Source organism: Mauremys reevesii, linkage group 7 (assembly GCF_016161935.1).
Source record: "Mauremys reevesii isolate NIE-2019 linkage group 7, ASM1616193v1, whole genome shotgun sequence".
Lineage (NCBI taxonomy): Eukaryota > Metazoa > Chordata > Testudines > Geoemydidae > Mauremys > Mauremys reevesii.
The window spans coordinates 69,146,713-69,161,394 of record NC_052629.1 but is presented as its reverse complement, the minus strand read 5'-3'; the positions used below and the strand labels follow the sequence as shown (position 1 = coordinate 69,161,394).

Below are 14,682 nucleotides of genomic sequence, written 5' to 3'. Positions count from 1 at the left end.
CTCCTTTAAGGTGTCTTACCTAAACTCACAGCTCCTTTTTGAAACCATTTAAACATGGGTCACACAGCAAGACTGGACCTAGCAGGGAGAACCCAGACCTCTGCAACTGTTGCTTTGGCAACAGAGTTGGGACGTGAGAGAACATTATCTGCTTTGGGACTGGTGTGTGTCATGGGTCAGAAGGACTCTTTGCTGACTCTGTTTGTACATATCCCTGGCAGATCCCATGTAATTGTCTCCAGGTTTCCTCTGGAACAGTATGAATTAGGGCTGATGTGACAGTGCGCTGCGTGTACGGCTGGACTGAGTCACTCTGAGAAAACGCTAGTGTCTCAAGTTCCTTGTGGTTCATTTATTTCCTGCAGCCCGTGCCATTCCCTCAAGTCCCTCTTGAGGTAGCACAGGTGTCTGGAAGAGCCTTTGGGTGTTTTAGAGGAGAGAGTGCTGTCTGCTCCTCCCAGCAGGGTGTCAGGACTCCGGGGTTCTATTCAGAGCTCTGCCATTAACTCCCTTTCATCTTGGACAAGTTTCTTACCCTCAGCATCCCCATCCATCAAATGGTACGGATCCCCGTTGTAGCACACAAGGGGAGACAATTAATGCCAAATTCTTTCCAGCTGTAAGCCCATGATGTGTCCCTGAGGTGGACAGCATGGTGCTGTCTGACCCAACAAGGGATTGGGCTGCTAGGCTGATGCTTTCAGTGAACTCCTAGTGACATTAGGCCTCTTTGACATTTCCAGACTCAGTGCCCAGTGTACTGGGCTGTGAGGCTTCATGCTGGCAAGGTACTTGAGTGAGCAGGGAAAAGTATGAAGGCTTGTGCCTGCAGAGAGCAAGGCTGTGTAATAGGGTGTGCAAGTGAGGCTACGCAAGGACAGCCATTGGGCATAGCTTCGCTGGCTTCCTTCCACTCAGAAGCACGAGCTTAAAGAGGGAGGATGACAAGTGTGTCTGTAGAGACAGGTTCATAACCCTCAGTAGGTATGAAATGCACCTCCCTCCTGCTTCTAGGCATCTGACCATGCGTCATCAACGCTGGGTTGAGTTCCCATGTGTTTCCTACCTGCTAAGCACCTGGGCAGGGCAGGATCAGGCCATAGGACTGCTTTGGTAAAGGCTGTATAGGTAGGAGACTGCTCTGCTGTAGCGTGGGTACCTGGCACTGGCGGAGGGAGAAAGGCTGTGGTCTCCCTGCAGTTTCTTTGAGGCTGTCTCAAGGAGCAGAGCTGTGGGGATCGTAGTGTCAGTGCCTGTGCCTGTGGGTGAGCACACGCCTCAGGAATCATCCTTCCAGCAGCCTTGCCTTACGTCACTTCAGTTTTTGCCAAATATTTGAAGCGCTTCAAAAAAAATCTCCTTAATACGGTGGGATTTGCAAACTGTTCCGTTCGGAACAAGTGGCTTGTGTGAGCTGCCATGGCCCCTGAGAGGGGCTGGGGCCATGAAATTAGTTAGGAAGAGGCAGGCTGGTGGCGGTCCGGCAGAGGGGTGGGCAAGAGGATTAGCGTGAATTGTGAAGGCATGTATTTTGCCTGGAAAAAAATGTGCACTGCATATTTTCCCAGGGAAGTGTGTGAAAATCCAGCCTTAAATGGTGCATAACTTTTTATGAATGGGCCCTTTATCGTACTCCACGGAGCTCACTTATTCTGGCTTCCTCATCTGCATTTCCTCTCCTTGACATCCTTGTTGAACTCCAATTCGAAATCCAAGAGGCGGTTGCTCAGTGACCCTAGAACTAAATAACTTTGCAACCTTGACACTTAGCAGCATCTCCTTCCCGTACCTTTGGAAACTTCAGCAAGCTGTGTCCCGGTCTTTGTCATACCACAATGACTCCTGACCCAATTGGACTAGCCTTGTGCTTGCAGCCATGCACCTTTGGGGTGTGATTTTTGTCAGATTTCATAAGTTAAGCAGAGTCGGGTCAGAGTTAGCATTTGGATGGGAGATGCACAAGGAAAAGACAGAATTGTGGTTCAGCAGATGTTATTCCACCACAGTGCTTGCCTTCACTAGGTTTGTAACACACCGTTAAACCCTAGGGCAGCCTAGTGTTAACATAGAGCTAACATGTTAAAACTACAACTGCTTTCTCTACACTAGGATTTTAATGCATGTTGGTTAACATGTGTTAGCTAATTCATGTTAAAACGTGCAACTTTTCCCCTAGTCTTGACATGGCCTGAGTAGGTAGAGAACCAATCATGCAGCATGTTGGTTGGTACTAAGATGCTGACTTTCTGCTGAGGCACAAAACCAATCTCTCAATCACTGGACATTATTACCTATCCCCTGGATGTACCTTTTTTTCTTTTTTCTCATGAGTCCAGCAAACGTAACCCTGATGTGCTGGCTGAATTCCAACTTAGGTAATTACATTCAGCCTCTGCCAAATTCCCCCTGCAGATTCAACTGGATAAACTGGGATTTAATTACTCCTTTAAATGAGGAACAAACCCCAACCCTATTGCATACAGCAGATAGTGTCGCTGGTGTCCAGCGAAGAAAAGGACCATATTGCGTTAATTACTCCTAACACTTATTTATTGTTTGTACTGTGCTTTGAGGAGCCTTCTGGCCGAAACAGGCTGTAGAACCATCAGGAATGATCATTATTATTATTAATCCGATTGCTCTGCTGGATTGCAGTTTGCGGTGGTACAGTTCAGGAACTGACATTTACCAGTGAGAATCAAGCTGTGTGAAGCACCCAGTGAAGGAGCTTGTGCTGGGGAAAGGCACTTAGTGTAAACAAGTGGCACAGGACTATGGAGGGTTGAGTAGGAAAAGACGCTCAACTAAGATGATTCTGTGTCATGTGCAAGGAGTGGAAGTGATCACGAGGGCTGACGTGATGGAGAGGTTTTCCTTCATGCTACATCCACAGGAGGAAGGGATCTGTCTTCTGGGTCAGTGAGGCTGAGATTTTCAAAACTGTTCAGGAGCTCTCTTTACCGCACTGCCATCCGTATTAACCCACTGTTCTCCCACCCTTTGTCTGTCTGGTCTAGTGAGACTGGAAGTGCCTGGGGGCAGGACTGCTCCTTGCCATGTGCAGGAACAGCGCTTAGTACTGTGGCTCCTTGTCCTGGGTTGGGCGCAGCTGTAATGCAGTTAACACTAACCAGGACCATCTTTATTCTGTGTCTGTGCAGTGCCTGGTCCAATGGGTTCCAGCACATGACTAGGGCTCCTCGTGGTACAAATCAATAAGAATGATGGAAGGTAAAGTGCCAGGACTCCTGAGCACTGGCTGTCGCTCCTAGCACTTTGTGTCTCACAATAAGTGAGACTAAAGTCCCTGCTGCGTTCACCTACGTGCTTTTTAAGACGGCTCAGCCTTTGTGTGAGTAAAATGAGAGCCAGGCTAATGGTGGCAGCATTTGGGAATGAGCCAGGCTGGCTTTTGTTCCCGGATGATATTTGAACCCTGTTCTGGGCGAATACAAATAAAGTGGCCCCTTCTTAAAATCTAAGTTGGACTTGGAGTGAAAAGCCCTTTAAATGGCTCTGTTTATTTTTACCATTGACTCTCTCCTGAACTGCAGGTGCCTTGTATGTCTCTCCATCTATCTCCATTGCAATCACAAACCACTTCCGCCAATCAGTGGAGAGATCTTGATTGTCTGTTTCCTGCCTTCTAGGTAGATTTTGTGGTGATAAAGTCCCCGAGCCTCTTATCTCCATGGATAGCAGGCTGTGGATCGAGTTCCGGAGCAGCAGCAATATCCTGGGCAAAGGCTTCTTTGCAGTTTATGAAGGTATGACCCTTAGCTAGGAGGCCCACATCACGCTGCACAGTGATTCCAACACCAGGCATCATAAGTGGGAACGTAACAAATGGGCCCAGAGCAGAGACCTGTTTGACCATAAATGAAGGCTCTCAACCCACTCGCTGTTTCCAAAGGCTAGCAGGGGTTGCAGAATTCGGAGACCCCCTTCAGTATGCAAGGCCCAGATCAACCAGCCTGGTGCACAGATCCGTTTCCAAGGCGTGGTATACCGCAGTGAGGAGACCACATCTGAGCATGGGGCTCAGATCAGCTCTTTTGCTTACCCCTGCCATATCAACCACCAATTGTAGCTATGATCCATCTAGCAGAGGTTCAGTCAGTGTTTATCACTGGGGTGTTGGCGCTTCCTCGCAGGCTAATTGGCCAGCCAGGTCTCCGCTCAGAGATTACAGAGCGGAATAAGCATCTGGTACCGACATTTCTACCCTCCCTGAAACCAAAGGATGGACTCGGCCCTTTGTCCTTCAGGTAGATCAGGTGAGTTTCTTGAAGCTTCTTGGATGAATTCCTGAGTCCCTTTCTGTGCTGCCTAACATTTCTTATGAGAGTAGGGAATTGCTCTGATGTCCTGGCCTCTCCCCACTGGTCTGTGGACGTGTGATACACTGGTGATACACTATTGATTCAACTCTTGTATGGGCCTTAGTCCCGTTAAAGCGTGGAGAAGAAGCTGTCCATGTATGTCAGAGAGCACTGTTTTGCATTGCCCCTGCTGTGGCCGCATGGGCTCATGGGTGTGCAATGGAGTTGGATGACATTTTTGAACTAAAAGTGTATTTTGTTGAAAAATGTCCTTTGTTTTTTTTTTAAAAAAAGGCATTTTTTCGCACACAATTCTCCATGTCGTTTTGCATGAACAATCTTCCAAAACTTGTGTAGAAAATGCTGAAAATGTTATTGAAAGTGTTTGAAACATGTTCATAGCTGCTTTTGGGAGGGAAAAAAATTGAAGAAAAGTCCACTGGTTATTTATACAAGTAACAGGAAAAAAGGGTCCATTTTGGTCATTTGGGAATGAAAAAAAATACAGATTTTTTTCACAAAAGTAGTTTTTTATTTTGCAGCCTTTCCCTAGTTAGCAGGGAAATCTGTCTTGTTTGCAAACACCACCCAGTGGACTGTGGCATTTACTGCAACCCAGAGGCTGCAGTAGTAACTGCAGGGTAACTCCAGGATCAGCCGCTTGGACGGGGCTGGCCATAGGGTGACCAGATCACCCAGGTCAAATATCGGGACGGGGGGGGGGAGGGGAGAGACGAGACAGGAACAGAGGGGAAAAAAATGGCGGCAGAGCAAAAAAAAAAAAAAATCCCCCACCCCCGATTCCTCCTCCCTCTGCAAGCGCTGGAGGGAGGCCCGGGAGACTCAGGGGAGCGCGGGGCCGGGGTGAGTGTGAGTCTGGCCTGGCCCCAAGCAGGCAGGACTCGGGCGCGGTACCTGGAGGGAGAGTAGGAGGCGGCCTGCAGGGCCAGGTGGCGGTTGTTCTCCCCACCTGGGCAGCGGGACTTGGGAGCAGCCGCTGCTGCAGCTCCCACTGCCGCGGGGGGAGGAAGCGGCCGCTGGCCAAGCTTGGCGGCTGCGGCTCTAGCACCCATTAACCCCCCGAGCCCGGGCCTGCTGCGGGGACCCAGCGCGCACCCAGCCCCTGGCCAGTCGCGTCTGGGCTGGCTGCCCAGCTGGTGCAATCCCGCGGGCGGCCCCGGAGTGGGGGCAGCAGGCCCCAGCCCCCCCATCCCGCTTGGGTCCCGCAGGAGAACGAATGGGGCTGGGCTGCCGATGCCTCCGCTGCGGGATTGCACCAGCCGGGCAGCCAGCCCAGACACGACTGGCCAGGGGCTGGGCGCAGCGTACGCGCTGCTGGGTCCCTGCAGCAGGCCCGGGCTCGGGGGGTTCTGGCCCGGGCGCCAAAGCCGCAGCCGCTGAGCGCCACGTGCTTGGCCGCTTCCTCCCCCCGCGGCAGTGGGAGCTGCAGCAGCGGCTGCTCCCGAGTCCTGCTGCCCAGGTGGGGAGAACAGCCGCCGCCTGGCCCCGCAAGCCGCCCCGCTACTCTCCCTTCAGGTACCGAGTCCTGCCTGCTCGGGGCCAGGCCAGACTCACACTCACCCCAGCCCCGCGCTCCCCTGCGTCTCCTGGGCATGGCATGCTTGGCAAGAGGCGGGGATTTGGGGAGGGAGCCAATGGGGGAAGGAGGGGGCAGAGTCAGGGCGGGGGAGGGCGCGAGCCCTTCTGGGCTCCGGAGCCTTTGCTTGTTTGTCCAGTGTCCCGACCTAACATTGGTCGGGACGCGGGACAAACAAGCAAATATCGGGACAGTCCCAATAAAATCGGGACGTCTGGTCACCCTAGCTGGCCAGGTGGGGGAAAGGGGCAAATAGAGCATTACGGGCATATGGGCACCACTGGGCTTTATGTGAATGATGGCTTTGCTGGGTGGATTGTTATACAGAAGTTTTGGAGGCCTGTACTCGGCACTGTGCATCTGAGAGGTGGTAATGCAATGTCTCTAAGAGCTCAAGTTCAAGTATGGGTCTGAGCCTTTTCCTAGCAATTAGCAGGGCTTTCATCCCTTTCTTTTTATTAAATATTTGGAGAGCTTTTTACCCTCTATACTTGTTTTTCTTTCAAAATTTATTTTGCTGCTTACATTTTTGTTGTTGCTTACCCTGTCTGCCAGAGTAATTACCGGGGACCAAAAGCAGCGAGATCGGAAAGATAAGTAATTCTCAGAACTGGTGACACAAATGGATCTTCATTTGTATCACTTAGCTTTTTGGCTGGATTTTTGGCCCTGGCACTTACTGCCTGTCTGAAGCACCACTTGTCTTGTCTCTCCCTGTGTTGAAAATACCTAGAGAGCAGGTTCATGCTGTTGTCCAGCTCGATCCATTTTGCTTGCAATTACAGCAGGCTATTACTAGCAAGAACCTTTTGGAAAGAGTGGAATCAATTTTAAATGTCAAAAAGTATGAAATCCACCAAAAATACAACCCCGCATTGGAAGACCTCAAACAACCCTGAGCAGGACTAAGAACTTTGGGCCCAAATCTTGACTCAGGCCAAACCTTCACTGAAGCTATAGGCCAACTCTTTAAAATGAGAATGCCTGAAATCTGACACCTACAGAAAAGCAGCGTGGTTTTCAGAGGGAGTGAGCACCCACTGGTTCAATGGAAACCCGGGTTTCTCAGCTGCTCTGAAAATCAATGCACTTCTATTTCAGCGCCTAACTTTTGCTGCTCCTCTGGAGGGGACTGGTCATGCCAAAGTCAATGGCAAAACTGTTCTGGTGCAGGATCAAATCCATGCAATCCAGTTTGGGACATACTGTTCTCTCGGTTTGCTCTGATCACAAACAGCCCCCTGCTGCTCTCAATTACTGCTGGCCCAGTGGAGTTACTCTGGATTTAGAACAGATCAGATTCTGATTTCAGGTTCTTTCTTGAATAGTCTGTGCTATGAAAAGTACCTTCACATGGGCTGGATGCATATCCTCTTCCACGTGACCAAGTGCACGGTGGGCTCGGCACTGGCCTGCCTCAGTTTCCCCATCTGTAAAATTGGGCTAATGATACTGACCTTCTGTGGGAAGTGCTTTGAGAGCTACAGCTGAAAAGCGCTAGATAAGACCTAGGTGGTGGTGGTTTGAAAAGAGGCAGGACATAATACACACACATTTTCATGGCACCTTCCCAAAGCACTTGACAGGTACAAGGTACAAGCCAAACTTAGATAAAGAAGTGAGGTGGGAAGCAGGCTTCAGCTGGGTCTGGCTATTGCCCAGCAATCTGTACACTCTTGGCAAAAAATAAATGCACTTTCAAACAAATATTAGCGAATCCTGACCTGAGCAAATCTGGTATCCAGCCAGTTCTCCGCAGCCACGTCATCAGTCCTCACTCCTTATGGCACTGACTGACCTGAAGTTTGCCCCTTTGTTTTGTTCTGCAGTGGAAGTATGTTGGGTGTATGTTGTTCGCTTGTTTAAATGGGTGATAAAGGTTCCATAAGGAATGCAGCCTCAGGGAGCAGTCGTAAGTCACTACTGTTAGTTCCTACACAGTGTGATGATAGTGGAGCAGAAGAATATTTTTGAAGAATAGAATTGGCATGATTGATCTGCTTGGGGTTGGTTTGTGGTGCTGGAGGGTTATACAAGTTTGTATATGTAACAACACTCACATTTTGTTTTGCAGTGTGGTGGTGTTATAATATGTTGGGAATGGATTCCTGGAATCCAGCTTACAGATGGGTGGGGAGAGAGTGAGTGATAAAGGATTATAGAGTCATGGGGAATTGGCCAGATCCATTATCTGTCCATGTCCTGACTTCCTAACACTTTTTGGAAGGTATGTAATTGTTTTTCTGGTGGACTCTGTTAAAATCCCGCTTTCGGCCTGGACTCCAGGTTTGGGAATTTTCCTGTATCTAATGAGCATGAGAGATTTGACTCAGGATTGAGAGCTCTGCTCCAACAGATCTTACAAGGACCAGCAATTCAGGGCACTTTTCCTGCTGACTTCAGTAAGCCCACAGGAAGCATGCGGGAGTTGTTACTCCTGGGTGGGATAAGGGAGGTCATGGACAGAGGACAGGGAGGATTTTAGCTGCATGGGTAACTTTAAGCTCTTACATCTTATATCTAGGATATCTGAAGAATTTAAAACTTTTTTTTGGTTTCGTTTTGATGCAGCTGCACCTTTTCTTGTCCTCCATTTCCTGTATATATCCCTCAGTCTGTTCCATCACCGCCTTCATGGTCCACTTCAGTCTCCTGCATTTACCCCCTTTGTGTCTCCCTCTTGGGCCCCTCCACTCCCCTGCCATGATCTCCTGCTTTCTGCCCCCATGGCCACATTTCCTGTCCCAGTCCATACCCTCCCTTCCATAGACTCATAGAATGGTAGGACTGGAAGGGACCTCGAGAGGTCATCTAGTCCAGTCCCCTGGATTCATGGTAGGGCTAAGTATTATCTAGACCATCCTTGACACGTGTTTGTCCAACCTGCTCTTAAAAATCCCCAATGATGGAGATTCCACAGCCTCCCTAGGAAATTTATTCCAGTGCTTAACCATCCTGACAGTTAGGAAGTTTTTCCTAATGTCCAACCTAAACCTCCCTTGCTGCAATTTAAGCCCATTGCTTCTTGTCCTGTCCTCAGATGTTAAGCAGAACTATTTCCCCTCCCCTTGTAACAACCTTTTATGTACTTGAAAACTGTTATCATGTCCCACCTCAGTCTTCTCTTCTCCAGACTAAACAAACCCAATTTTTTCAATCTTCCCTCATAGGTCATGTTTTCTAGACTTTTCATCATTTTTGTTGCTCTTCTCTGGACTTCAAATTTGTCCACATCTTTCCTGAAATGTGGTGCCCAGAACTGGACACACACTAAGCCTTGTCCCATACCGCTTCTCCCCACCCCCTTACACCTCCCACCATTCCCTAAGCCCCCGTTCATCAACCCCACTCCATCTCCACCAGACTGCTGCTCCTCTCTATCCATCCCCACCTCCTGATCCTAAGAGTCTCCCAAATTCTGACATCAGGGATCACAGCTCCATGGCACCCTGCCACCTCCAATCTTTCCCTTCCAGTCACCTCTCCCTCAGTTCCCTTGGTTCCTTATAAGACTCCTGTCCTTCTGCAGTCCTCTTCAGTCATGTATCACCACCCCTTAACATCTGGCTCAGACCAGCAACTAGTGCAACACAACCTGGAGTCAGACAGGTCCGTTCATAATTTCAGTATTGTTCTGTGTACCTGTCAAAGGAAGTTGTGGTTTCGCTCCTCAGTAAATCCAAGCAAATTAGGCGTTTATAGGCATGGCCATTGTGCAGCCAAACACAGTTTAGGAAAAGTTTTGGGGAAAAAAATAAGTGCAGCCATTAAAAAAATATCATAACTTCAGAACCCTTTTCGCTAACTTTACCAAACTTCCCAGACAAAATCTACACAGGGATGAGACCATGTGTGTAAAATTTGAGGAGTTGGGTTCATTTTAGGGACATTGGGAAGGGTGGGGAGCGTTTCAAAAACTGGGCTTATAATAAACTAGCTTCAGCTTTAACTATAGAGTGGCTACAGCTGCTCCACATGATTTAGGAAACACTGAGGCCTGGTCTACACTACACGTTTAAACCGAATTTAGCAGCGTTAAACCGATTTAACCCTGCACCCGTCCACACAACGAGGCCCTTTATATCGATATAAAGGGCTCTTTAAACCGATTTCTGTACTCCTCCCCAACGAGAGGAGTAGTGCTGAAATCGGTATTGCCATGTCGGATTAGGGTTAGTGTGGCCGCAAATTGACAGTATTGGCCTCTGGGTGGTATCCCACAGTGCACCATTGTGACCGCTCTGGAAAGCAATCTGAACTCGGATGCACTGGCCAGGTAGACAGGAAAAGCCCCGCGAACCTTTGAATTTAATTTCCTGTTTGCCCAGCGTGGAGCTCTGATCAGCACGGGTGGCAATGCAGTCCCAAATCCAAAAACAGCTCCAGCATGGACTGTACGGGAGATACTGGATCTGATCACTGTATGGGGAGACAAATCTGTTCTATCAGAGCTCTGTTACAGATGACGAAATGACAACGCATTTGAAAAAATCTCCAGGCTATGATAGACAGAGGCCACAGCATAGTGCTGTGTGACAAGCGTAACGGAAAGCCAAAGAATCAAATGGACGCTCATGGAGGGAGGGAGGGGGTACTGAGGACTCCAGCTATCCCACAGTCCCCGCAGTCTCCGAAAAGCATTTGCATTCTTGTCTGAGCTCCCAATCCAGGGAAAAAGGGTGCGAAATGATTGTCTGCCGTTGCTTTCACGGAGGAAGGATTGAGTGATGACATTTACCCAGAATCACCCGCGACACTGTTTTTGCATTGGGATCTCAACCCAGAATTCCAATGGGCGGGGGAAACTGCGGGAACTATGGGATAGCTACGGGATAGCTACCCACAGTGCAACGCTCCGGAAATCGACGCTAGCCTTGGTACATGGACGCACACCGCCGAATTAATGTGCTTAGTGTGGCCGCATGCACTCGACTTTAGACAATCTGTTTTACAAAACCGGTTTATGTAAAATCGGAATAATCCCATAGTGTAGACATACCCTGAGCCACTACTGAAATGCAGCTGCTACGAGGGAGGGTGGGGGTAGAAATGCAGCAGCCATTCTGCACTAGCACCACTATAACAGGATGATTTTTAGGAGTGGAATTGACTAATAGTTTTCCAACTGAGACTGCAGCGGGTGGGGCTGTTAAGAGGAAGACCTAAGTTGCAATGAGTAGCCAAGCTACTAGAGTTGGTTAATACAGAAATGCTATGGACTCTCTCAGGTAGCCAGGGTCTTGGTTTTAAGACTCATCTGGAGGCAAGTCTACCCAGTAGCTTCACCATTCATTGTCACCCTGGTTTCTGTGCTGGAAATCGAATGTGCATATTGTTATTTAATGTTTGCTATGGTAGTGCTCAGTTTCAGGATTGGGACCCATTGTGCAAGGTGCTGTACAAACCCACCCACAGAGCCCATGCAGAGGTCATGCTGGGCTCTGAAATTGTATCTTCATTTTTTTTAGGCTGACTTTTAAAAATAAATCGAAGCTTTGAGGGCGGTTTAAAAAAGAAACACACATTCTCTACACAGCTCTTGGTGCTGATAGCATAAACTGCTGATACCTATTCCTATGTCGAGCTTTGACTTCCCTTGATTTGATCCTCTTACCAATATAAAAAGTTTTATTTAGAAAATAGCCCTAACATTGTCTACTGCAACTTCCTTCTCTGTGGCCTTTTTTGCAAGTCCCAACTCTACACTTGCAATGTGCAGTCCCACCTCTGTGTTGCCCAACTTCTTGCCTGCAGAGAGAAATGACTGTGTCTGGATTCTAAGTCTACAGAGCATCTGGGGATGCATATCCATGAGACCATATGCAATCAAGCTGTACTAGATTGGCTGGTTCTTTAGGCACATCTTCCCATGAACTTGCATTATGTTTGCAATCAGTGCCATCTAGTGGCAGGATTTCACATTGCTTTTTTGTGGGCTTTAATTGTTTATATACCAATATCCTAGAACTGGAAGGGACCTTGAAAGGTCATTGAGTCCAGCCCCCTGCTTTCACTAGCAGGACCAAGTACTGATTTTGCCCCAGATCCCTAAGTGGCCCCCTCAAGGACTAAACTCACAACCCTGGGTTTAGCAGGCCAATGCTCAAACCACTGAGCTATCCCTCCTCCTCCTATTGTCCATTTCATGTATGATTGCTATTATTAATTTGATAATTAAATTATTAAGTGGTGTACCAGACACAACTATCCAAACAATTCCTGCCCCACAGAGCTGATATCCTTGGGGGCAGACACAGCAAGACAAGAGGCACTAAGCAGTATTGTGTCAGGCTTTTAATACCTTTCACGGTTTGTTTGGGGGCCATGTAGAATGAGTGTAGTTAGAATGGCTTTGCAAGGGGAGAGGGTGTGCTGGGAGCAGGCATTCGGTGAGGACACAATGTGTAATTTCGTCCATGTGCTGTTTGTTTTTCTGAAGCAATTTGTGGTGGAGAAATTCACAAGGATGCTGGCCAGATTCAGTCTCCCAATTACCCAGATGACTACCGACCTTCCAAAGAATGCGTCTGGAGGATCACGGTTTCCGAGGGGTTTCATGTAGGACTCACGTTCCAAGCATTTGAGGTGAGAGGTTTGAGGTGTGTGCTCTTAAACCAAACTAACATGGCAGCCAATGAGACTGTAAAAAGGAAGTATGATAGAGAACGTACAATTTGTAGAAACTGGGGTATTTTCCCCCTAAATGTTTGTTTTAGAAAATTATTTCCACCCAATCCTGATTCCACTATCATCAGTGAAAAGTGTGTACTGCGCATACCTCCTTTGCTGCTTCAGATAATCTACCCATAATGCTTTTATTTGAGGACTGCAAACTGCCTGACAGCATGTTAGTGGTTATGTGTATCACAGTAGCATTCAGAAGTCCCAGTGCTAGGTTCTGTCTGTGCATATAAGGAAGACAGGCCCTGCCTCAAAGACCTCACCATCAAAGTATGAGAACTGAAGGATTCAGCAAACAGTGAGGAGTTCAAGGTAACAGTGAAGCAAATTACTTAGGCTCATGCAGTGGCAGAGCCAGGATACAGCCCAGAAGTCCTGGCACCCAATCCCCTGCACTACCCATCAGGACACTCTACGTGCGGGGAATGTTGAGAGAGGATTGCAGAATGCACAGAACATCGATTCCCTAGCCAACCCTTCATAGATCTGTTGAGACCGCACCCCCCATGAACACATCCATATCTTCTCCCTCCCCCTTTTAAATCTTATAGTAGCCATAAAGACCTCGGGACAGACCATTCCCTGCATCACCAGCCAGGTCTTCATGGAAAAGTAGAAATTAGAGAGAGCAACTTGAAGGTTGCTGAGAGGTTGAGGTGGGGCTTACATCTGATGAGTTTGCAGCAACTAGGATTATTTAGCCTTGAAAGGAGAAATTAGACAGGATTTACAATAACTGAGCTATGTAAGAATATTAAAGAAGGGCTTAGAACTGACGAGCCCCTCTGTACTACCCTGTCATGTAACATGAGATCCCAGGGTTATTTAATTAATTTAATGGTGGGTAAATTTTGAATAAACAAAAGGAAGATACCTCTTCACCCCATGTGACTAGGCAGTGCCTGGAGATTAGCAAATCATATTGTGTCTAGCGGCCTGATCTTGTTCCCACTGAAGTCAAGAGCAAAACTTCCCTTGTTTTCAATGGGGCAGGACTGGAGCTTAGATCAGTTTAGGGCCAGCAGTGGCATTTGTAAATGTCTAATGAAGTGTCATGTTTCAGGACAGCAGGTAGCCTCTGCAGAGGTCAGGAAGGATTTTCACCCAGCGTTTGCAGTAGGCATTGCGCTACTGGCCGGGTACATTCTGATTTGATTGATTTTTTTTTCTGACTCTTTGAAGTAGCAGGGCTGGAGATAGGCTGGGCCGGACCCTGATCTGGGATGGCATGCCGTATCTTCCTGACATACATTTTCGCTCCCATCTTCCTTTTGTAAAGGCCAGCACAGGATTGTTCTCTCCAGTTTCTGCTTGTTTTGTCCAGACAAGGGCCATCAACTCCAATGGGTTGGCTATGAATCCCCAGGGCATTCCCCAACCTGCCTAGTTGGTTGTTGCTCTTCTCCCTCCTTTGCTGTCACTTAGGGGGTGTGGCCACAATACAGAGACTTTGGTATCCTGCTGGGAAAGCAAAGGAGCCCTAGTTCTTGAGCTATTTGCCTGTTGGTGTTTTCCATGCTGTCTGGCATACAGGGATGTTCTTCCCCTGCTCGGAGATCATCCCTTGGATTTGCCCATCCTTGCTGCTGAGCCTGAGAAAGGCAACTCTTTTAGATGGTCAGGAACCAGAGTCTCATTGGAAGGTGGCATGTGAAGGCAACAGAACTAAGACCATATAACACTCTGATGTTGCATCTCAAGGGGCTGCAGGGGATTTGATGGCAGCCCCGTGATGCAGGCAAGAGGCTTCAAAGCTACTAGCAGGAGATGCAGTGGGTCCCACCAGGCCCAATACCCTTGGGAGGAGGCAGCATGATACGGTGGGTGCTTTGGACCCATGATCAGAGCAGATATCGAACCTCAGGAGTGTGTAAAACAAACATGAAGATCCAAGAACTGAAGAGAAAATGGAGGGGCAGGAAAATAGGGTCTGAGCCAGTCCTTCAGGCCCTCTTCATTGAAATAAGGGACGTTGTGGCTCCATAGCTCAGGGGTTAAAGTGGTGGTCTCAGAATCCAGGGGTCACAGGTTCAACTCTCACTGGGGCCTGGATTGCAATCTCTGCCTCTTCCTCTCCTCACT

General features: G+C 48.4%; 1 protein-coding gene across 1 annotated transcript in view; it reads left to right on the top strand.

The window, feature by feature from the left end:
- Positions 1–14,682, top strand: part of TLL2 (tolloid like 2) — a 202,912-nt gene that overhangs the window by 162,224 nt on the left and 26,006 nt on the right. Inside the window, exons 11-12 of the mRNA XM_039482452.1 lie at positions 3,651–3,767; positions 12,359–12,504. Coding sequence (XP_039338386.1) covers positions 3,651–3,767; positions 12,359–12,504 — 263 coding nt within the window. The remainder of the gene's footprint in view (positions 1–3,650; positions 3,768–12,358; positions 12,505–14,682) is intronic.